At 45.5% G+C, this 23,787-nt stretch overlaps 1 protein-coding gene across 1 annotated transcript in view; it reads right to left on the reverse strand.

Moving 5' to 3' along the window:
* The window catches only part of LOC141082363 (ADP-ribosylation factor-like protein 3), a 111,078-nt gene extending 87,628 nt beyond the window's left edge, over positions 1 to 23,450 (reverse strand). Inside the window, exons 1-3 of the mRNA XM_073566333.1 lie at positions 21,336 to 23,450; positions 21,117 to 21,164; positions 3,571 to 3,723 (exon numbers count right to left, since the gene is read on the reverse strand). Coding sequence (XP_073422434.1) covers positions 3,571 to 3,723; positions 21,117 to 21,134 — 171 coding nt within the window. The 5' untranslated portion in view covers positions 21,135 to 21,164; positions 21,336 to 23,450. The remainder of the gene's footprint in view (positions 1 to 3,570; positions 3,724 to 21,116; positions 21,165 to 21,335) is intronic.
* Positions 23,451 to 23,787: the final 337 nt, after the last annotated feature.

A 23,787-nucleotide genomic window follows, 5' to 3' on the forward strand; every position in this document is an offset into this window, starting at 1 on the left:
GGGATGGGATAGGTGAGAGAATGGCCCTACCAATAGGGAATGAGGGATGGTCACCACCTGAGCTCCAACCTGAGCCTGTCCCTGCACTCGCCTAACACCCTATGCAGGTCCTTCCCTCCGCCGCAAGCAGGATACTTCATCCCTCACTGTCACCTAAACTGCCCTGGCTAGTGCACTGGCCAGTGAAGGGTGCTAGCCTAGCCACTACAGATAATAGCACTCAGGGAATAGTGACAAACAAGTAAGGGATGGTGAAAAAACAACTTAGATTATGGACACCTCTGCTAAGCTTCACACCGCAGGTAACAACAGCACCTGAACTCCCAACATCAGATGTGGCTGACACCAGAGAGATGCTCCTGCTAGGCTGGCTCCAGAAAGGAACTGTATCACCAACAGTCAGCTGATGCATCAGGTGACTTTTTAAAGGATGGTGGGAGTGGTCACTACCTGCATCAGCTGACCCAGCAGAACTGCAGTAACACCAGATTGCCAGCAGGGGAAAAACTGACATTAACCCCCATTGGCCCAGCAGCAAATCGGAGGCTGGCAGTGACGTCAGCGTGCACGTCGCCGGCGTATGACATCATTGTCATTCGCCGGCAAGTGCGCTCTTGAAACGCCTGAGGAGATCATCGCTGCAGGAGCACAGCTAGGTAAGAGGAAAGGATTTTTTTAAATTATTTATTGAAAGCGGCAAGCCACACTATGTTTCACCGGCAGGATGGAGACACATGGACCATGTGTCTCCATCCTGCCCGAGGCAGAAAGGAGACACGGGTCAGATTGGAGACAAGGGGCAGAATGGAGACAAGGGGCAGAATGGAGACATGAGGGCAGCATTGGAGACATGGCGGCAGGATGGGAGACATAGAGGCAGGATGGGAGACATAGAGACAGCATGGGAGACAAGGGGCAGAATGTAGACTAGACACGGGTAGAATGGAGACACAGGGGCAGATGGGAGACAAGGGGTAGCATGGGAGACACGGGGCAGGATGGGAGACAAGGGGACAGAATGTAAACAAGGGGCAGAATTTGGACACGGGGCAGAATGGAGACACGGGACAGAATGGAGACAGGGGGCAGATGGGAGACACTGGGGCAGGATTAGAGACATGGGGCAGGATTGGAGACACATGGGCAGAATGGGAGACACAAGGCCAGAATGGGAGACATGGGGTCAGGATGAGACACAGAGCAGGATTGGAGACACAGGGGGCAGGATGGGGACATGGGGCAGGATGGAGACAGATGGGGCAGGAATATGGGGCAGGATGAATACAGATGGTGCAGGATCATGGGACACATGGGGCAGGATCATGGGCCAGATTGGGCAGGATGGAGACAGGTGGTGTAGGATCATGGGGCAGTATGAATACGATGGAGACAGACAGGAAAGGATCATGGGACAGATGGGGCAGGATCATGGGACAGATGGGGCAGGATGGTGAGATCATAGGGGGCAGGATAGGACATCAAATGGAGGCAGGATAGGAGAACATTTGGCTGGAGCCAGGAATGAGGCACATGGGGACCAAGATGGGGGATATTATTACCATAGGGGCTAAATAAGGGATATTATTACTGCAGTGATGTATTTATTTTATTTTTTGAGGATACTGTTACTGTGCAGAGCAATACTATTGCCTTTTTTCTTCATCTTGTGTAGTTTAGAATTTGGGAAAAAATAAGTAATGTGTCCTGCAAGCGGTACTCTAGATAACTGTGTTATTTCCTGCAGAGACGAGCCCTGGCTGGAAGAAGTGACGGCAGTATGTGCTGGATGAAGATAAAAAGCGAAGACGAAGGACTTCACCTAGAGATGTCACTGGTGAGTCAGTGTTTTACCTGTGCACTGACACTATACACTGTATACTCTATACAGCGGTCCTGTGTACAATTTCACCAGTGATCACTATATGACTTTTACACAGAGCTCCTGTGTATAATGTCATTGATCACTGTATCACTTGTACAATATATACAGCGCTCGCGTGTATAATGTCACTGTTGATCACTGTATTACCTGTACACTGATACTGTATACAGAACTCCTGTGTATAATGTCACCGGTAATCACTGTGTTCCCTGTACACAGACACTGCATACTAAGTACAGATCTCCTGTGTATAACGACAATTTTTGTGATATTAAAACTACCTCTCATTTTGTCTTTTGTAGGTTCTGTATGCTTTATGGCCAATGTGAACATGCGTGTATGTGCTGCATGTATACCAACTTAAACAAAGCTCAATTTTTGTGTTTTTTTATGGTGATATTAGCATTGTGGTTTTTTTTTATTACTGATCAGTATTGTAGTATTCAGTCACTATGTGGTGGTAATTTGTTGTATGCGCTATTATTTGGTCACTATGTGGTGGCAATATGTGGTCTGGACATGGTGTGGTGGTATTTGTTCCTTGTATGTGCTATTATTTGGTCATTATGTGGTGGTAATATGGTGCCTGGTCGTGGCATGGTGGTATTTGTCCCCTGTATGTGATATTATTGGTCATTTTAAACATTGAAAAATAAATAAAAATATACCTAAATTGTACTGGATATTTTATCAAATATTTAATAGGTTAGAGTAGAGTATGGCCCGGCCAAAAGAGTCTACCTTGTCATGGTGGCGGCTTAAAAAATCTTTTGGCTAAAACAAAAGCTGCTGGCTATATGTGTGATCTGGTGATGGGAACTGTTATTGTGTGATTGGTGAGAAGTGGAGTTTTTCCAAGAGAGAGCGGTGGGACTTTGGACAGTTCGAGGGGTGGAGACGCCCCCTGGAAGAAGCTGGCGGCGAAACACGCATCGGGGTGAGGGGACACCAGGAGCATCTTTCTATACTACTGGTAAATATGACTCCATTCTTTTGTACAGTCTGATTGGTCTTAGGCATTGATTACCGACGGAGTTGGGAATTCCCTTCCCGTTTGGGACCCTGTTATGGTACTATACACCTAGATTTTTTCTTCCTTATTGTCTCAGGTCATATTATCAGCCATGGCACATGTTTGTTGGGGCATTTCTTTGTGCTATATATGGATTTAAGGCACAATAGGGTATTTTTGATTTGGGCACATTGTAAAAATAGGTGTTTCTTTTTAGCTCATTGGAGCATTTATTAATATTAGTGTGCCTTTATACCAGCATATGAGAATTTTTACAACATTAAGTATTTTGGTATTTTTTATGAGTATATGATAGCTCATTGGAGCATCTATTAATATTTAACATTTATTGTATATGTGCCTTAATACCTGCATATTATTATTGTATATGCTCCATAAGATGTTGTATTTATAGCATCTTGTACTGATATAACTGCATGGACCTTTGTTTTTTTGTATTATTGAGTGCTCTAGCGCCCCCTATACCGCATTTTGCATTTTTAATGTATGTATTTTAATCTGCATATGAAATAAAAATAATTTGGTTTTGGGATCTCTTCGTTGTCCTATATAGCGGTATATGGGAAATGTGGTATATCATTATGTGAAGTGCCCTGTGTATTTGTATTTGGACACTTGTTGATTTTTTATATTCCAAATAATACCATGTACATACCTGTGTTGGCGTTATATTGCTGACTTCCTCCAAAGCAAGCCGCGTCAAGATGGTTGTCTTGCCAGCATTGTCTAACCCTAGTAATATTATTTTAATCGCATTGTCCTCCAGATCTTCTACTTTTCTCAATTCTTCTGCAAGGGACAACAAACTCTAGAAACACAGACCAAGATGAAATGGTTGGAATAGAAAAAAAGGGTGAGCTTCTAAACCTCAAGCTTTAATGTAATTGTATTGCCCTTTTGCCTCTGCTATCGATGTTATTCAGCCATGTGTGTAAACACGGCCTATCGATTAGATATTTTATTATTAAGATACTGAAACATAATCTGTTTTACAGAATTATCAGGATATCCATATTGCTTTTTCTGTTCATCTACTGTGGAAGCAACAGTTTAGAGATTTAATTTGCAACTGCCACGTGGACTAAAGGAAAGTTGTGTCTGGTTAAGACGTACATACTATCATCTCTAGGAAAGTGTTCTGGGCATGCTCTGTGACTTGTGTAGGAAGAAGAGGACAGCTGTATTCATCACATAATGGTGTGATGCTTTGTAATATATAGGTGTTATTTTTCATTATACTACAGCCTGTGATGATAATGAGATAACTGCTGAAAAGTGATTTCCACAGAGCAGGAATTGTCAGCCTACGGCGTGGTTCAGTGATCATTGTAAAAAGTGCAAGATTTCCAAGTATTTTAAAAATTAGACATCAACATAAAATCACAATATTGTGAAACGGCAGAGAGGCTAGCCAGCATCAGGATCATTATAAAATTACTAGATGGTGGCCCGATTCTAACGCATCGGGTATTCTAGAATATATATGCAGTTTATTTTTGAAGATTTAATAATAATGCAATAATGCACCCCCCAATCCAGATATGTATGGTTCTCTCACCCCCAATCCTGATATGTATGGTTCTCTCACCCCCAATCCTGATATGTATGGTTCTCTCACCCCCAATCCTGATATGTATGGTTCTCTCACCCCCAATCCTGATATGCATGCCACCCCTCAACCCCCTATCCTGGTATGCATGGTCCCCTGACCCCCCAATCCTGGAATGCATGGTCCTCTCACTCCCCAATCCTGGTATGCATGGTCCTCTCACCTCTCTTTCCTGGTATGCATGGTCCCCTCACCCCCCTTTCCTGATATGCATGGTCCCCTCACCCCCCAATCCTGGTATGCATGGTCCTCTTACCCCCCTTTTGGGGTATGCCTGGTCCCCTCACCCCCCCAGTCCTGGTATGCATGTCCCCTCACCCCCAATCCTGATATGCATGGTCCCCTCTCCCCCCTTTCCTGGTATGCATGGTCCTCTTACGCCCCTTTTGGGGTATGCACGGTCCCCTCACCCCCCAGTCCTGGTATGCATGGTCCTCTCACCCCCCAATCCTGGTATGCATGGTCCCCTCACCCCCAATCCTGATATGCATGGTCCCCTCTTCCCCCTTTTCTGGTATGCATGGTCCCCTCACCCCCCTTTCTTGGTATGCATGGTCCCCTCACCCCCCCTTTCTTGGTATGCATGGTCCCCTCACCCCTCTATCCTGGTATGCATGGTCCCCTCACCCCCCTTTCTTGGTATGCATGGTCCCCTCACCCCCCCCAATCCTGGTATGCATGGTCCCCTCTCCCCCCTTTCCTGGTATGCATGGTCCCCTCTCCCCCCTTTCCTGGTATGCATGGTCCCCTCACCCCCCTTTCTTGGTATGCATGGTACCCTCACCACCCTTTCTTGGTATGCATGGTCCCCTCACCCCCCGTTCTTGGTATGCATAGTCCCCTCACCCTCCAATCCTGGTATGCATGATCCCCTCACCCCCCAATCCTGGTATGCATGGTCCCCTCACCCCCCAATCCTGGTATGCATGGTCCCCTCACCCCCTATCCTGGTATGCATGGTCCCCTCACCCCCCAATCCTGGTATGCATGGTCCCCTCACCCCACAATCCTGGTATGCATGGTCCCCTCACCCCCCTTTCCGTGTATCCGCGACCAATCAGCGTCGCGGCCCTCTGTCCTTGGCCAATCAGCAACGCGGCCCTGTAGCCGCGACCAATCACTGTCGCGGCCCAGTACAAAAATAATATTAAAAAATAAAATAAAGTTATTCTTCCGACAGCCTCCTGTCTTCTTTCCACGCGCCCGGCCTCGTGTTCCCAGTAATGCTTTGCGGCTTAGACCGCTGATGACGTTGGTTTTCTTTCTCGCTCTTGCGAGAATGACGTCATCAGCGGTCTAAGCCGCAAAGCATTACTGGGAACACGAGGCCGGGCGCGTGGAAAGAAGACAGGAGGCTGTCGGAAGGTGAGAATAACTTTTTTTATTTTAAATTCTCTCTTTTACAGATTAAGGCCTGCGCCTGCCGCTGATTGGTCGCGGCCTAGCAGCCGCGACCAGTCAGCGGCAGGCGCAGCTTACCGTTACAAAGAGCTGCGCATGTCGCTGATTGGTTGCGGCCTAGCGGCCGCGACCGATCAGCGGCCCGCAATTTCGGTTACAGACAGACACGATAAGGCGTTTACATATATAGATTCAAGCTTTATTTCTTCGTGTTAAAATGAGAGAATAGACCGATTCCACGAACCGTGCCTGTGCATCCTTCAAATTTCAGTCAATTTACTTGACTTTTTCTCATAACTACGCGGTACAGACCCTTGTTGTAACTAAGGGCGACTATTGGCCCGAAATGTGTAGGAGAGATTGCTACTGCTTGTGGAATCAAATTTTAACCCCTTAGCAGTAACCACCAATATGACCCAAAACTGAGCTGAGTTATAAGTGAATAGCATCCCCTTGAAACGTAGATGAGGTACAGCCACAGGATGAGGGGTACAGCAGCAGTCAACAAACACGCACACAAATTAGATAGTATAATATACTTTAAATATTTACCAATCAGTTTATAAAACCAAAGAAAAGGATTGTCGGTAAACAGTGTATAAGTTACAAATACAATTACTGCACTTATCTTAATAATGGCCCTGACGCACACGTTTCACCCTGCTTCTTCGGGGGGGCGTGTTGGGGCAGAAGGCTGATGCTCCAGTAACTCCTTCATACAGCGACTGAGTCTTTGAGGTATATTACCGATCTGACATTTTACCTTCATTTAGTTCTATACCAGAGATTTGTCTATCTGCAGCTCCACTGTGGGCATAATAGAGTAACTTTGCTATGCAGTTTATAAGTGCCTATTAGCTGCTGACTTTAAGGGTTAAAAAGCCTCCAACATCGACTTACTCATTAACCCTTTCTATGCATAAATCAATAAAACTACAGTGTTATGCCAGTATTTTAGTAATCACCTATTTAAAGCAGTTTTCAAAATGTCTCTTACAGGAAAGTTTTTTTTCCTAACTAACTAGACCACTATAAGGCTATTTATATATGCCCATATATATTCTGATGTAAGATACGTCCTGAGACTGAAGCAGAAGGCTCCTTGCTGGGCTGAGTCCCGAATAATCAGAAATGCCGTCTTGAAGCTCTTAGGGAATGCCAATCTCTCCAACGCAGGGCCTCCCCAAGTCCTTAGAGATGAGGCCTCACATGGCCTAGCCCAAGATGCTGTGTACTTGGTTGTCCTCACCAAATTGACTCAAGTCAAGCCGAACAACGCATACCAAAGTCACCAACAACAGATCCAGTCTTTTCCCAAGGATTAGCACCTCCACTTCCTTCTGGACTCTTCTTTGCCTTTGTCCAACCGCACACCAACTGCCAAAATCCCCGTGCTCTAACTCAGGCCTTAGCCTGCTGCCCTCTACTGGCCAGATCATATATTAAATCACAAATCTCCAGCAATACAGTAAACTGTGATTAACCCTTACACACTAATGGGTGTAAATACAGTGGGTCGCCCTCCAAGGGCTGTGGGGTACTCGGTACCGGGCTGGTATCAGTGGGATGTGTCACAGCAGCGGTGACCCGGACTGTGGCCCTGGGCGCCCAAGTAATAGGAAGATGTGAATGGTGGAATGTAATAGTTTGTGACGCCACCTGTGGTGCTCGGCAAGGGAGGTGTTAAGCTGACGCTGCATGCAGATCCGCTGGGACTGATGGTATGGTGCAGCAAAGATGTAAAAGCTCCCCTCAGGCGAAGCTATAGTCCCAGGGCAGTGTAGATGTGGTTGGCACGGGGATGTAGCGGTGCCGGAAAGGTAGGAAGCAGACAAGACACAGCGGGGTGCAATTTCTGTACCTTTACTTGATAACTGCAGTCCAGGTCCTGATTACAGATGGTATTGGAGCAGGCTAGCCCGGAAGTAATTCAGGGATTCTCTCTCAGCAGATGGGTTGTGCAGTCTCCTTACTAGCGCTTATTCGAATGAAGTACTCCCAGTACTGAGTTACACTGAAGTTCCTCCGGACAGATGTTCTCAAGAACCTCACTTGCACGGCAGACAGCTGTAGCCTCTCTCTGGGACTCCTCTCTCCTGAGTCCCGGCTCACTATTCAAGCTGCTGTTGTGCCCTCAAGTCTTAGATGGGAGTAAGGCATTTACAGCCTCCTACTCCTCTGGTGTCTGTTGCAGGACCGTTAGTATCCGTACAACCGTGGAGACTAGGCTCCAGTTCATGCGCTCTCTCCAGAGATGAGCTCTTCCTCTCAGCTCTATCTCAGCGCTCCTTCCACACGTCTGCACACTTCATCCTCCGCAGACTAAATGACTACTCCTTCCCCTTGGCCCTCAGAGAGCACTTCTCCCCTTAATCCCAGTTCAGAGTTTCCCCTGCTGGCCTGGAGTGGAACTGTGTTGTATGCATAGATTGACTGCGAGAGAGACCCATCATTGCCTCCAAGCCTGACATTACCCTCCCTGGAGGACGGCAAAGCCACTGTGGCGACCATACTCCTGGGGGAGCCACAACAGCAACTGTCGACTGTACACTATAGCTGACACCCTGCTGCATCAGTCATGATTGGTATTGTCACTGACCAGGGCCGTTTAATCCTTTAGATGCTGCTGTCAATAGTGACTACAGCCTCTAGATGGTTAACAGAGTATGGGGGCTGCCTCTTTAACCCCATAGGCACCGTGAGATTATGTTTGTGTTTTGCTGATGGTTGCCCAGTAACGGACTTAGAATATGCTGACTATAGTGACCTGTTCAAAAGTTAGCAACATTTAGGTGGTAAAAATAACATTTTTCTTTCCCGTCATGCCACTTTGCATTAATTCCTGAAAAGAAACCATTTTTGGGGGGTTTCGAGTGTATATAGTCCCCTCCAAAAAATAAGCACCTAAAAAATAAGTTTTGTAACTTTCCTTGAAAAAATGAAAAATTACTGCTACAATATTAAGGGTATGTGCACACGGTGCAGGTTCTGCTGCGGATCCGCAGCGTTTTTGCAGCTGTGGGTCCGCAGCAGATTTCGGTGCGTTGTACAGTACCATTGTTTTCAATGGTAAACTGGAAAACGCAGTGCACATGCTGCGGATTTTTCTGTGCGGTTTTGCTGCGGTTTACAATCCGCAGCATGTCAATTCTTTTGTCCAGAAGCGCTGCAGTTTTACACCTCATCTATTATGAGGTGTAAAACCGCAGGGCAAAACTGCAGGCAAAACCGCAGATAAACCGCAGGACTATAGTCCTGCGGATTTATCTGTGGTTTTTACTACAAAATCCGCAGAGCCAAAAAACGCTGTGTGCACATAGCCTAAAGCTTCTAATCCTAACAAAATAAAAGAACGTTTTACAAATGGTGCTGATGACAAGCCGACATGAGAGAAATGTTATTTATTATTGTTTTTGTGCGATATGACTATCTGAATTACAGGGATAATCATTCAAAGTTTGAAAATTACAAATTTTTAGAAATTGTAAAATTTTGGATATTTATAGCAATTAACGCAAAACATATCAACATAAATGTACCATTATCATTAAATATAATATGTCACAAAAAAATCTAAAAATCACTGGCATATGTTAAACACTCCAGAGTTATTGCCACACAAAGTGACACATGTCAGACTTTAAAAATTCGGCCTAGTCACCAAGGGGTTCACAAAGTCCTTACTGTAAATATCACGTAATATGCAGCTCTTCAATATGACATGAAGCAAAGAAAGCCTGGAAATGATAAAATGGATTCCAGGACAAAAGAAGAGAAACCTACGCAAGTATTCATTAAATATGAATTTATTAAGTATAACAAAACATTAAAATTCAAAACAGAATTGCCTTACCGGGACACAGCAAATGCTTGGCGTAGAATCTCATACATAAAGCTCAATGTGTGTGTGTGTATGTATTGTGAGAATCATGTGGGAATAGTGGATGAGGGCAGGTATATCTCGCCCAGATTCCTTTCCTATGTGGCCTAGTCTGGTCAGTATCACACCTGCCTGCTAATGAATAATGGGAGGTGGATATAAAAGGATGCCAGGTGGTTGTGTGAGTGTCTCAGCCTGGGAACACAGAGAGCCTGTCTGTGTGAGAGACACACGTGAGTGAAAGCAGTGCCCACGGTAACTGTGGTTTGGCTGGACGGGAGAAGCCCGCCAGTTGGTAGTTAGGTTGTCCATTGTTTAGTTAGTGCCGGACAGGCAAGGATTTGTTTTATGTTTTATTTCCTTTTGCATTGCTTTCACCGTTAATAAACCTGACCCAGGGTCAGTTACACCCGAATCCCAGCTCTGTGCCTGAGTTTCATGCTGAACGCACGTGACCTTTGACCCCAGCAAAGCCGATCCCGGAGTGTTTTATCACATTGTGGTGGAGAATGCGGGCATCATGTTGCAAGCATGAGCATGGAGGACGTGGTGAAAGCGCTGGTACAGTCCACCGCCGTCCAGCAAGAAGCTAATCGGGTGATGATGGCCCAGCTGAAGGAGTTGGTGGACATGACAGTTACCGATCGTTCGCTTCTCCAGCAGGTGGCGCAGCGCTTGGCAAGCTTACCTGAGCTTAACCTGGAAGCCGAGTCGAGAGTGATTCACGTGAGTCGGTACTGGCAGAAAATGACGACCGAAGATGACGTCGAGGCATACCTGACCACGTTTGAACAGACGGTGGTGCGAGAAAAATGGCCGAAGGCACGATGGGCCGGCCTGATTGCCCCGTTTCTTTCCGGTGAGGCCCAAAAGGCTTATTATGACTTAGAGCCTGAAGCCGCGCAGGACTTTGACAAATTGAAAGCCGAGATCTTGGCCCGGCTGGGAGTGACGACCGCTGTCCGTGTACAGAGAGTGCATCAATGGACTTATCAGCCGGATAAACCACCGCGGTCACAGATGTTCGACCTGATCTACGTGACGAAGAAGTGGCTACAACCCAAGGTGCTGACAGCGCCAGAGATAATCCAGAGAGTCGTCATGGACAAGTACCTGAGAGCTCTACCGCCAGCCCTGAGGAAGTGGGTAAGCCATGGAAATCCTACGACGGCAGATCAACTGGTGGATCTGGTTGAACGTTACTCCGTGGCGGAAGGACTCAGAGACGACGCTACCCCACCTCGTTCTTCATCATCTCCACGTGGAACCGGTAAGACTGTTCCAGGGAGTAGGGGAGATGGAAAAATCCCTAAGACAGTGGGAGAGGAAAACGGGACTGCCCGCACTGCGAGGCCGAGAGTAACGAACTATGGTCTAAGCAAGGGGCCCGTTAGGTGTTTCCGCTGCCAAGAGTTGGGACATATTGCTGCGAACTGTCCGGTCACTACTGAACCCATGCAGTGCGACGTCACAGACTCTAAAAACCTCATGTCTATGGTTGCACGGGTAGTGAGTGTGAATGCCGGTCAAAAGGATGTGGAAAAACACTTGTGTGATTTAACTGTTGATGGCAAAAATGTGGTGGCATTGCTAGACTCGGGAAGTGTGGTGACTCTGGTGAAGGCCCCGACTGGACCATCAGACAAATTTTCTGTAACGTGTGTGCATGGAGACACCTGTTCGTACCTCACCACGGTCATATGCATTACTACTTCCTATGGGTCTGTGCAACATAAAGTGGGACTCGTCCCGGCGTTATTGCATGATGTTATCCTGGGCCGGGATTTTCCCCACTTCTGGCAATTGTGGGAGAATCAGTTGATACCCCAGGGTAATAGTGTACATGATTCTTCTCCCAGAGCGCGTGTGGGTCCCGAACCCCTGGAAGAGGTCTCCCCGGAAGACTCTGGGGAAGAGTCTGCGGGAAATGACCTGCAGTTCCCGTTTTCAGTCATGGCGGGTGATACGGAGGAGACCGGGGAAGAGGAGGAGGCCGACAGCCGTCCACCTCCCCGTTTGCCGGATTTAGAAGTTCAGAAGGATGACTTCCAAAGCGAGCAAGTAAAGGATCCTACCCTTTCTCAGGCTAGGACAAATGTAAAAGTGATAAAAGGGGTACCCGTAGAACCTGGCTCTAGGCTGGCATATCCTTACATGGTTCTGGAGAATGATTTACTCTATCAGATAGAGAAAAAGGGGGAAGATACGGTGCAACTATTAGTCGTGCCAAAACCCTACCGGCGGCAGGTGCTGGACCTGGCCCACGGACATGTGATGGGAGGTCACCTGGGAGTCCAGAAAACCACCAAAAGGATATTACACTGTTTTGTTTGGCCAGGCATGCATCACGATATTCGAGTATATTGTGAGTCTTGTCCTGACTGCCAAGCCTCTGCACCTAAGCCCCGGTTCTGTAGCCCTTTGGTACCCCTACCTATTATTGAAGTCCCGTTTGAGAGGATTGGGATGGATTTAGTTGGGCCCCTTCCACGGTCTGCACGTGGACACCAACATATCCTGGTCATCTTGGATTATGCCACTCGTTACCCGGAGGCCATCCCTTTGCGTAACACGGCCACCAAAACGATTGCCAAGGAACTGGTGCATGTGTTTAGTTGGGTAGGTATACCAAAACAGATACTCACCGACCAGGGGACCCCCTTTATGTCCAGGGTAATGAAGGAGCTCTGCCGATTGTTACAAATCGAACCGTTATGCACATCCGTGTATCACCCTCAAACAGACGGGTTGGTCGAACGGTTCAATAAAACTCTGAAGCAGATGCTGAGAAAGGTGATAGACAAGGATGGGAAGAACTGGGACTATTTACTTCCGTATTTGCTTTTTGCCATCAGGGAAGTAACCCAGTCTTCCACAGGATTCTCGCCTTTCGAGTTATTGTACGCCCGACGTCCTCGCAGACTGTTAGACGTTGCAAAAGAAACATGGGAGGGTCAGGTCACTCCGTTTAAAACAGTGATAGATCACGTCACACAAATGCAGGATCGTATTGCGGCTGTTATGCCTATCGTCAAAGAACACATGATACAGGCTCAAGGAGCCCAAAAAAGAATCTATGATAGGGGCGCCAAGATCCGTACGTTTGCACCCGGAGATAGGGTGTTGATCCTGGTCCCCACGGTGGACAGTAAGTTCCTGGCAAAGTGGCAGGGCCCCTTTGAGATCAAGGAAAGAGTTGGTGAAGTAAACTACAAAGTATACCAGGCAGGTAAACGGAAACCTGAACAGATTTATCATGTAAATCTGAAAAAGCCCTGGAAGGATCGGTCTGCCTTGTCAGCGGAGCTGGCCCGTCCTGTCTGCTCGCATACCGTACCGGAGGTACGGGTTGCAGAGACCCTCTCGGAGCGGCAAAAGACTGAGGTCAGGCAGTTTCTACTTCACAACCAAAAGTTTTTCTCAGAAAAACCCGGGCAGACTATGCTAATGAAACATGACATCGTAACGGAACCTGGTGTCACAGTTCACGTAAAGCCCTACCGAATCCCGGAAGTGCGCCGTGAAGCCGTTTCCCGAGAAGTGAAGGCAATGTTAGAGTTAGGAGTCATTGAGGAATCGCACAGTGCGTGGTCCAGCCCGATTGTGCTAATTCCTAAACCGGACGGCACCATCCGGTTCTGCAATGACTTCAGGAAACTGAATGCGGTCTCAAAATTTGATGCCTATCCTATGCCCCGGGTCGACGAGTTAATAGATCGGTTAGGAAAAGCCCGGTATATTACGACCCTAGATCTAACAAAGGGGTATTGGCAGATCCCTCTGGCTGAGGCTGCCAGAGAAAAGACGGCATTTGCTACGCCGGAAGGTTTATTTCAGTATGTGTATATGCCGTTTGGACTGCACGGGGCACCGGCGACCTTCCAGAGACTGATGGATCGAGTCCTGAGGCCACATAGGCGGTACGCTTCGGCCTATTTGGATGACATTGTCATTTACAGCTTGGACTGGGAGACTCATCTCCAGAAAGTACAAGCTGTGATTGACGACCTGTGGGAGGCAGGTCTAACCGCGAACCCCAAGAAATGTCACATCGGGCTAGAAGAAGCACGGTATTTGGGGTATGTAATTGGGAGGGGTGTTGTTAAACCCCAGGTTGATAAGATTCAGGCGGTTCAGGACTGGCCACAACCTGTCAACAAGAAGCAGGTGCAAGCCTTCCTGGGGATTGCCGGCTATTATCGCCGGTTCATACCCAACTTTGCAGCCATCGCTACCCCCCTGACGGATCTTACAAAAGGGAAAGACTCCGTCATGATTAAATGGAGTTTAGCGGCTGAAGAAGCCTTCCATAGCCTAAAACGGGCACTTTGCTCTCAGCCCGTACTGGTGACTCCGGACTTCCGCAGCGAGTTTGTGGTACAAACGGATGCCTCTGATACCGGTATCGGGGCCGTACTCTCACAAGTGAGGGACGGAGTGGAACACCCAGTCCTCTATCTCAGCAGGAAGCTGAATAAACACGAGCAAAGGTATGCAGTCGTAGAAAAAGAGTGCCTCGCCATTAAGTGGGCTCTAGAGGCCCTCAAATATTACCTGGTGGGCCGAAAGTTCAGGCTGAACACTGACCATGCCCCTCTCAAGTGGATGCACTTGAACAAGGAGCGGAATAGCCGGGTGACCCGGTGGTTCCTTGCCCTGCAGGCCTACACTTTTACGGTGGAGCACCGCCCAGGGGTACAGATGGGAAATGCAGATGCCCTGTACCGAGTGCACTGTTTGGCGGGTGTCATTGCTCGACCGGAGTGGTCTGAGCAGAGGGGGGGGATATGTGAGAATCATGTGGGAATAGTGGATGAGGGCAGGTATATCTCGCCCAGATTCCTTTCCTATGTGGCCTAGTCTGGTCAGTATCGCACCTGCCTGCTAATGAATAATGGGAGGTGGATATAAAAGGATGCCAGGTAGTTGTGTGAGTGTCTCAGCCTGGGAACACAGAGAGCCTGTCTGTGTGAGAGACACCAGTAAGTGAAAGCAGTGCCCACTGCAACTGTGGTTTGGCTGGACGGGAGAAGCCCGCCAGTTGGTAGTTAGGTTGTCCATTGTTTAGTTAGTGCCGGACAGGCAAGGATTTGTTTTATGTTTTATTTCCTTTTGCATTGCTTTCACCGTTAATAAACCTGACCCAGGGTCAGTTACACCCGAATCCCAGCTCTGCGCCTGAGTTTCATGCTGAACGAACGTGACCTTTGACCCCAGCAAAGCCGATCCCGGAGTGTTTTATCACAGTATGTATGCTTGTATGTGTGTATGTCCGGGATTGGCATCCGCACCATCGTAGCTACAGCCACAAAATTTTGCACAGTCACACGTCTGGACCCCGAGAGCGTCATAGGCTATGTTGTGAGGCGAAATTTTAACCACGCGCGTTCCAATTCACCAAACAATTTTACCCCTATCTACATAATGGTGAAAAAGGGAAAGGAAAAGTGTTGGAGGCAAATTGACAGCTGCCAGATGTGAACAAGGGGGACTTAAAGAATGAGAGCGATGGCGCCAAAGAGTATATACCGTACAGTTGCTAAGGTGGGGCCCTGACATGGGATACTCACCACACACGGGGATATGAACACACACACAAAATGCGCCACACACTACCACGTGCTTCAACACATACCACCCTCAGCACACATTTCACCACACATACACCAACCTTGCCACATAAAAGTCGAAACACAAAAGTCGCCACTCAAAACTCGCCACGCTGTCCCAGAGCTGTTTAAAAGAAGAAAAATGAGCTGTGATTGGTTGCTTTCAGCAACAGTTTTCTTTGTAGACCATTGTGGTAACTGAGGCCTATTATTCTTATCATTTCTATGGTGTTATCGTCCATCTGTAAAGCTGTAAATAACACAATTTATTACCGTGCCAACACAGACCACCCTCTGACACAGACTGCAGGGGGAGCCCAGTATCACACAGGATAGGATTAGATACACAGCTCAGCAGTCAGTATCACACAGGATAGGATTAGATACACAGCTCAGCAGTCAGTAGAACACAGGATAGGATTAGACACATGGCTCAGCAGGCAGTATCACACAGGATAGGATTAGATACACAGCTCAGCACACAGTATCACACAGGATAGGATTAGATACGCAGCTCAGCAGTCAGTATCACACAGGATAGGATTAGATACACGGCTCAGCAGACAGTATCACACAGAATAGTATTAGATACATGGCTCAGCAGACAGTATCACACAGAATAGGATTAGATACACGGCTCAGCAGTCAGTATCACACAGAATAGGATTAGATACACGGCTCAGCAGTCAGTATCACACAGGATAGGATTAGATACACGGCTCAGCAGGCAGTATCACACAGGATAGGATTAGATACACAGCTCAGCACACAGTATCACACAGGATAGGATTAGATACGCAGCTCAGCAGTCAGTATCACACAGGATAGGATTAGATACATGGCTCAGCAGACAGTATCACACAGAATAGTATTAGATACACGGCTCAGCAGACAGTATCACACAGAATAGGATTAGATACACGGCTCAGCAGACAGCATCACACAGAATAGGATTAGATACACGGCTCAGCAGTCAGTATCACACAGAATAGGATTAGATACACGGCTCAGCAGACAGTATCACACAGAATAGGATTAGATACACGGCTCAGCAGTCAGTATCACACAGGATAGGATTAGATGCACAGTTTTTATGTGCAATATAATCATTATAATTTGTTATAACTAACCACAGTTGGTTACTATGCCTAGGCAACGCTGGGGTCTTCAGCTAGTATATTATATATGAGGAGAGGAAAAACTAAGCGGAAAGATAAACCAATTCTACCATAGTATTAACTTGCTAGGTGCATAATTAATAGTATATAGTGCTGTCAGCCCCCAGAAGAAGCTGAGCGAAACTCACGTCGGGGCGTAGGGACACCAAACTGGACACTTCTTAAGCGTCGATGGTTCTAGCTTACAAGGTTTTAACACCTTTATTTATTAATGACCGCTCTATGTACTGGTGACTAGGCACCCAGCAAGTTAATACTATGGTACGATTGGTTTGTCTTTACACTTGGTTTTTCGTCTCCTCATGTAATACTATGCTTACTGATCATATCCTTATTAATTATACTCCAGGCATTTGCTACTTTCCCGGTGAGGGATTCTTTTTTGAAATGCAATATTATGTTGCACTTAATAAATCCATATTTTATGAATACTAGTCTATAGTTCTCCTCTTTTGTCCTGAACTCTAATTGATCTTTTCCAGGCTCTGTTTCATGCTTGTGGAATCTAGTCATTCTGTAATTTTAACATTAAGAAAGAAAGCATGAATGATGTCCTAATGATCCGGATGCTGGCCTCGCTTCCCTTTCTCTTTAATCCTGGCTCTGAAACCAGCTGTATGACCATGTAATGCCTGGTGAGCTGATGTACATTATTTGTATGCATAAAAATGTGATTGAAACAATAGATCTTTATCATTGATCCCTTTAACTAGAAAATCCAGTAGATTAGTTTTTAGCTCTATTTATCACTTAAATAGGGCACAAAATCCCCTCTTCCACAGAAGACATCAGTATTACCTCTAGTAGTACGTCTCTAGTCTCTAGTTAATTAGAAATGTGATGTAAGCGTAATCCCAACAGAATTCTCCCAGGATTACCATCACCTTAATTATTGTATACTACTAATTCCTAAGTAGGTGCCAAGACGTCACTTTCCAGCTCTCATACGCGACTCACCACCTCTTCATGAAATCTCCAGTGTTGCCAGGGCCGGCCCGAGAGATTACAGCGCCCTAGGCTAAACTATTTTGTTGCGCCCCTACTATTCTTGGCAGTAGATGAAAACTTGGGATATAAATTTAGGAGCAAAATAGACCTACCTTTTAAGTATACGTATTTTTTTTCTCTCGGGCGCCCCCTTAGTGTAGTGTGTGCTAAGTGTGCATTTTTGGTTGTTTGCTTTGCTTTGCCAACATTTGAAAACTTAGGAGCAAAATAAACGCGCGGGATCAAACACCTGTCAGCAGACGATGCAAACGACTCACGTCCGCAGTTTAGCACCTCCTTTCCGTGCGTAAATTGAAGCTCAACGGTTTTTCTTTTAAATTTATGGTAAAAAAATTTATGTACACTTTTCTTTCCATCCCTAAAACTTTTTGCCTTTTGAAAAGATTTTTTATAATTTTTTCTATTTTTTCTCTGGCGCCCCTTTGGGTCGGCGCCCTAGGCAGCCGCCTAGTTCGCCTATATGTTCGGGCCGGCCCTGAGTGTTGCACAACATTACCCCCATTTATGTGTCCAGTTGTTCCTTCCCCAGCTCACCTATAAGCAAGGTCTGTCCCTAGCTCTAGTTTTCTGGTTTAGTTAGTAAAACACACTTCAGTGTGTGAATTTACTTTAAAAGGCATACCGACCAGTCCTATAGTCCTCACATAGCCCATCTATGGAGAAATCAGACTGGACGATACTGACCTTTGCCAGGTTGTACCTGCATATGTCACTGTTACCTGTTTGACTGTTCTAACATTTCTTATTTTCTAAATGCTTAAAGCAAAATTCTCCTTTGAAAGGAATCTCCTATATTCGGATTTTAAGATGCACCGCAAATTTTGAGGAGAAAAATAGGAAATGTTTCTTTTAATAAAATGGTGGTGCTTCTTATAATCCATGCTTCTTATTGCTTACCAGGGGTGGTGTCTGTGGTGAAGCGGGGTCCCAGGGTCGCTGCTGGAGGAGGCAGAAGTGGGGTGATGCTGCAGCCATAGGCTGGGATAAGGGGGCATTCTGATGTGCGGCGCGCCGCTGCAGGTGCCAGGTGCTGTGTGGTGCTGAGCCCTGAGATCTCATCTTCCGAAATCTTGGTGCCAAAATCTCCATCTGTGCATGCGCTGTCCCTGGTGGCCATTTTCCCGGAGTCCACTGCACAGGAAACCAGGGAACTGCGGGGGGCTCTGGCCTTTCACAAAAAGTGGACAGAGCCCCCCACAGCACCATAGACACCCGCAGCAGCACTGGGCAGCACCGCCAAACACCCCAGCAGAACCGGACACCTCCGTAGCACCGCCGGGCATCCCCTCATCCCAGCCTGTGGCCTGCAGAACGGTACCGTAAGGTAAATATGCATTATAAGATGCACCTCCATTTTCCCCCAAAATTTTTGGGAAAAAAAGTGCATCTTATAATCCAAAAAATATGGTATATAAAGCTGAGTGTGTGTGTATCATGCCATGCCAACTCCACATAACCCCGCCCACTCCACATAGCCACACTCACTTCCACACACAAAGCCCCGTCCACACGGCACACTTGTGGAGACACATTCACCTCGAAAGCCACCCTGGAAAACTCACCGGCTGCAACGTCCCAGCCGCTGCAAGATACAATCAGGACCGCTGCCATCAGAGCATCAGTGTGCAGCAGACACAGGCCACATCTAGCTCCGTCCTGTCTAGAATGGAGTTGCTCCTGAGAGGCATGACGTCAAGGGAAAGAGAGGAGCCTCATGGATTACACCGCTGTGCTCATAACAGGAAGTTGCTGGGCAAGTGTGAGGTGAAAATGAGAGGAGTGAGGTGAAAATGAGAGGAGTGAGGTGAAAATGAGAGGAGTGAGGGGAAAATAGTGGAGTGAGTTGAAAAAGAGAGGTGTGAGGTGAAAATGAAAGTTGTGAGATGCAAATTAAGAGGTGTCAGTGGAAAATAGTGGAGTGATCGTAAAATGACAGGTGTGAGGTCAAAATGACAGGTGGGGGAATGAGAGGTGCGAGGGGGAAAATGAGAGGAGTGAGGAGAAAATAGTGGAGTGATCGGAAAATGACAGGTGTGAAGTCAAAATGACAGGTGTGAGGGGGAAAATAAGAGCTGTGAGGGGGAAAATGAGAGGCGTGATGGGAAAATGAGAGAAGTGAGGTGCTGCTACAGTATGAGGCTGTGTATAGAGAAGAGTGAGGCGCTGCAGGTGGAGGCTGTGTATAAGGCCACATTCACACATTCAGTATTTGGTCAGTATTTTACCTCAGTATTTACAAGCCAACACCACGAGTGGGAGAAAAATACACAAGTGGTGACGTTTTCTAATATACTTTTCCTCTGCTTGTTTTACTCCAAGTTTTAGCTTACAAATACGGAGGTAAAAGTACTGACCAAATAACGTGTGAATGAGGTCTAAAGGAGAAATGTGTGGTGTTGCAGTAGAAGTAGGCTGTATATACGATACGCTTTATTGCAATTAGTGCAATTTCTCTCGGGATCAAGCGTTTCCAATTCTATATGGAAGAGGAGTGTGAGGTGCTACCGGAGGAGGTGACTATAAAGGAGAAAAGTTGTGCTGCAGAAAAATGCTGTGTTTAAAGAAGGAGCGTGAGGTGCAGGAGGAGGCTGTGTAAAAAAGGAGCATTAGGTGCAGGAGGAATAAGGCCCCTTAACTTCCGCTGCCGCCGTTAAAAGTCATATCGGGACTCGTTAAGGGGTTAATATTGTGTTAAAAAATATTTTTGCTTCAACAAAATGGCGCCGGATATAAAAATACTATCAATACTTGGGTAACCATTTAGTTAATTTGTGTATAACTAACCACAGTTAGTTACTATGCCTGGGCAACGCTGCGCTCTTCAGCAAGTTAGTTATCCATAAAATGATCCCCCCCCTGGTATTCATCCTAAATCAATGGTACCCCACGATCCCGAGAAATGGTGTGTGTTTTGATCCATAATTAGTTGAGGATTAAAGCAATATTTTCACGTTTGAAAGTTACCCTATCCATTAGATAGGGGATAACCTCACGATCGCTGAGGTCCAATAGTTCCACAGAATTGGGATTTTTCAGAGCTCCGTGTGAATGGAGAGGTTGTCGACCATGCACACTGCCACTCCATTCATTCTTAATGAAGCACTGGAGAGTAGCCGTGTGCAGTGTTCGGCTATTTCCAGTGGTCCCAGCAATTGGGATGTGTACCCCTACCCCATGGATAGCGGATAACTTTCAAATTTAAGAATACAACTTTAATCCCCAAATAACAACTATAGATCAAAGAGCAAATCACATACTTCCCAGCAAACTGTGGTTTATATTATGTGGATCTGTCAGTAATAATAATTATTGATAATTAATGCAACAACCAGAGTCAAGTCAATAATACAGTCAGTATTCAGCTTCTATGGTTACAGTGGTGATTTAGAGTTTGTGAACCCTTACAATATTCTATATTTCTGTATACATTTGACAGAAATATTGGAGATCCTGATGGGTTTACAAACTTTCAACCACCACTGTACATATATCATGTACAAATCCATAAGCACTTACCTTTTTTACTTCACCCATAATACACCATTCTTTGCACAATGCGACGTTCTGAAAAAAAGTTGTGATTCTGGTATGAGAAGTCTTCCCTGCTCACAGTGTTTGGTGCATTCAGGCAGATCGGATACCTCCTCTGGTTAGAAGGGTGTGGACAGCATACGTCTAGTAGGAGGGTAGAATGAGGATTACTAGGCTGTTTTTGTCTCAGCATTAAATAATTACCTGTGTAATCCCATTGCCATCTGCTCGCAGTTCAATGCTGGTCAGACATACAAGGGTTCAGGTCAATAGTACCTGCTCCTACTGCCACTACTAAGGTCGTCGTCGATCTATTATTCCAAAACACAGAAAACTAAATTAGGTAAATTATAATATATTTCCTGGTAAATTGTCTGATTTGAGCAGTTGTTCAGTTTAAATGTTTTGTGTAATTTGCTTTATTGTTTTAGTTCAGATTTTGTTTTGTCTCCTATTTATTAATATGAACTGATTACTGTTGGGAAAGCAATATTGGAAACTGCATAGTTCAGCTACATGATTTATTCTAAAGTGGCACGAGTAAAGATTGTGTTGTCAACACATATTAAAGGCAATCTGTAAGTAGGATTAACCCTCTTAAGCTATCTATATGGGCTGTGAGGGAGATCATATATGAGGGTCGTTATGGATGCTCGTAGAGGCATATTCAACCCGCTGGAGAGCATTGTAATTATAGCCACGCCTGTGGTTATAATGCAAAATAAAAGAGAGAGTGGATTTGGTCAAACTATTTGACCAAGTCAGATTTAAGAAAACCTAACATGGGCTTATATTTTTGGAGCGATCTATAGGATTGGTAGTGGGATGGATCTCTCCCTCCACTCCGGGTTTTGGGAGTCGCCCATGTCCATGAAACCCATTTAAACTTTTAGATCAGGTTTGGGTGTGTATGTTTTGTATTTGGTTTCACATGCAGCAGAGCTTAAGGTGCCGTGGTTGTATACCAAGCTGTGTGAAGCTAATGCAGGCCAGAGCCAGTGATGAGTATGTACACTGTAGTGCTCAAGAACTTACGGGGTGGAAGTGCCAGCGGCACAGGACTTTATTGTCATGTTCACGGCTGAAACACGGAGGTGAGTGATTGCATATATGCAGTATTTGGACATTAAAGGATATTTGCTTTACTTGCTTGGGTCACTGTTTCACTAAATTCACTGGTGAAAAAGCAGCTACTTTGCAGAGCATGTAGGTTATAGGAAGCTGGATAAAATTATACCTTGATATATGCAATTTGAATTCTTATTCCAGAGAAATCCACATTTTTCTTATATAGTGGTGTGAAAAAGTTTTTGCCCCCTTATTGATTTCCTATTCTTTTGCATGTTTGTCACACTTAAATGTTTCAGATCACCAAACAAATTTAAATATTAGACAAAGATAACACAAGTAAACACAAAATTCAGATTTTAAATGAAGGACTGTATCATTAAGGGAAAAAGAAATCCAAATCTAGAGGTGCGTGAAAAAAGTGATTGCCCACCCCCTATTAAAACATAAATTAACTGTGGTTTATCACATCTTTGGGAAGCTGAGTTCAAATTTCCTAGCCACACCCAGGCCTAATTACTGCCACATCTGTTCTCAATCAAGAAATCACTTAAATAGGACCTGCCTGACAAAGTGGAGTAGACCTATAGTTCTTCAAAAGCTAGACATCATGCCGCAATCCAAAGAAATTCTGGAACAAATTAGAAACAATTTCTAAAGCTTTGGACTCCAGCAAACCACAGTGAGAGCAATTATCTTCAAAAGGCAAGAACATGGAACAGTGGTGAGTTTGCCAGGAGAGGCAGACCAAAATTACCCCAAGAGCGTAGCTATGACTCATCCAAGAGATCACAAAAGACCTCACAACAACATCCAAAGAACTGCAGGTATCACTTGCATCAGTTAAGGTCAGTGTTCATTACTTCACCATAAGAAAGAGACTGGGTAAAAGTGGGCTGCATGGCAGAGTTCAACGATGAAAACCACTGCTGAGCATTAAAGATATAAAGGCTCATCTCGGTTTTACCAGAAAACATCTTGATGATCCCAAAGACTTTTGGGAGAATACTCTGGCCTGACAAGATAAAAGTTGAACTTTTTGGAAAGTGTATGTCTCATTACGTCTGGTGTAGAAGTAACACAGCATTTCAGAAAAGAAATATCATGCCAAAATATGAAGGTGGTGGTAGTGTGATGGTCTGGGGCTGTTTTGCTGCTCCAGGACCTGGAAGACTTGCATTTCTTTCCATTTATTTGTGGAAATATCAGAATTTGGAGAAAACTTTGCAATTTTCAAACTTTTAATTTTTATGCCCTTTAACCAGGTAGATATATCACACAAAATTGTTAATAAATAACATTTACCACATGTCTGATTAGCATAATTTTTGAAGCATATTTTTTTTTTGTTAGGAAAGTTAGAAGGGTTAAATGTTTATAAGCAATTTCTCAATTTTCCAACAAAATTTACAAATCCAATTTTTGTTAGGATCATATCACGTTCCAAGTGACTTTAAGAAGGCTATATTTGATAGAAAATACCCCAAAACTGCACACCTCAAAGTGCTCAAAACTACAGGGTGGGCCATTTATAAGGTTAGGCCTGGGTGGGCCATTTATATGGATACACCTAAATTAAATGGGAATG

The sequence above is a fragment of the Dendrobates tinctorius genome, unplaced genomic scaffold (genome assembly GCF_039654945.1).
Source record: "Dendrobates tinctorius isolate UK_male_01 unplaced genomic scaffold, ASM3965494v1 ptg000001l, whole genome shotgun sequence".
In the NCBI taxonomy this organism is placed as follows: Eukaryota; Metazoa; Chordata; class Amphibia; order Anura; family Dendrobatidae; genus Dendrobates; species Dendrobates tinctorius.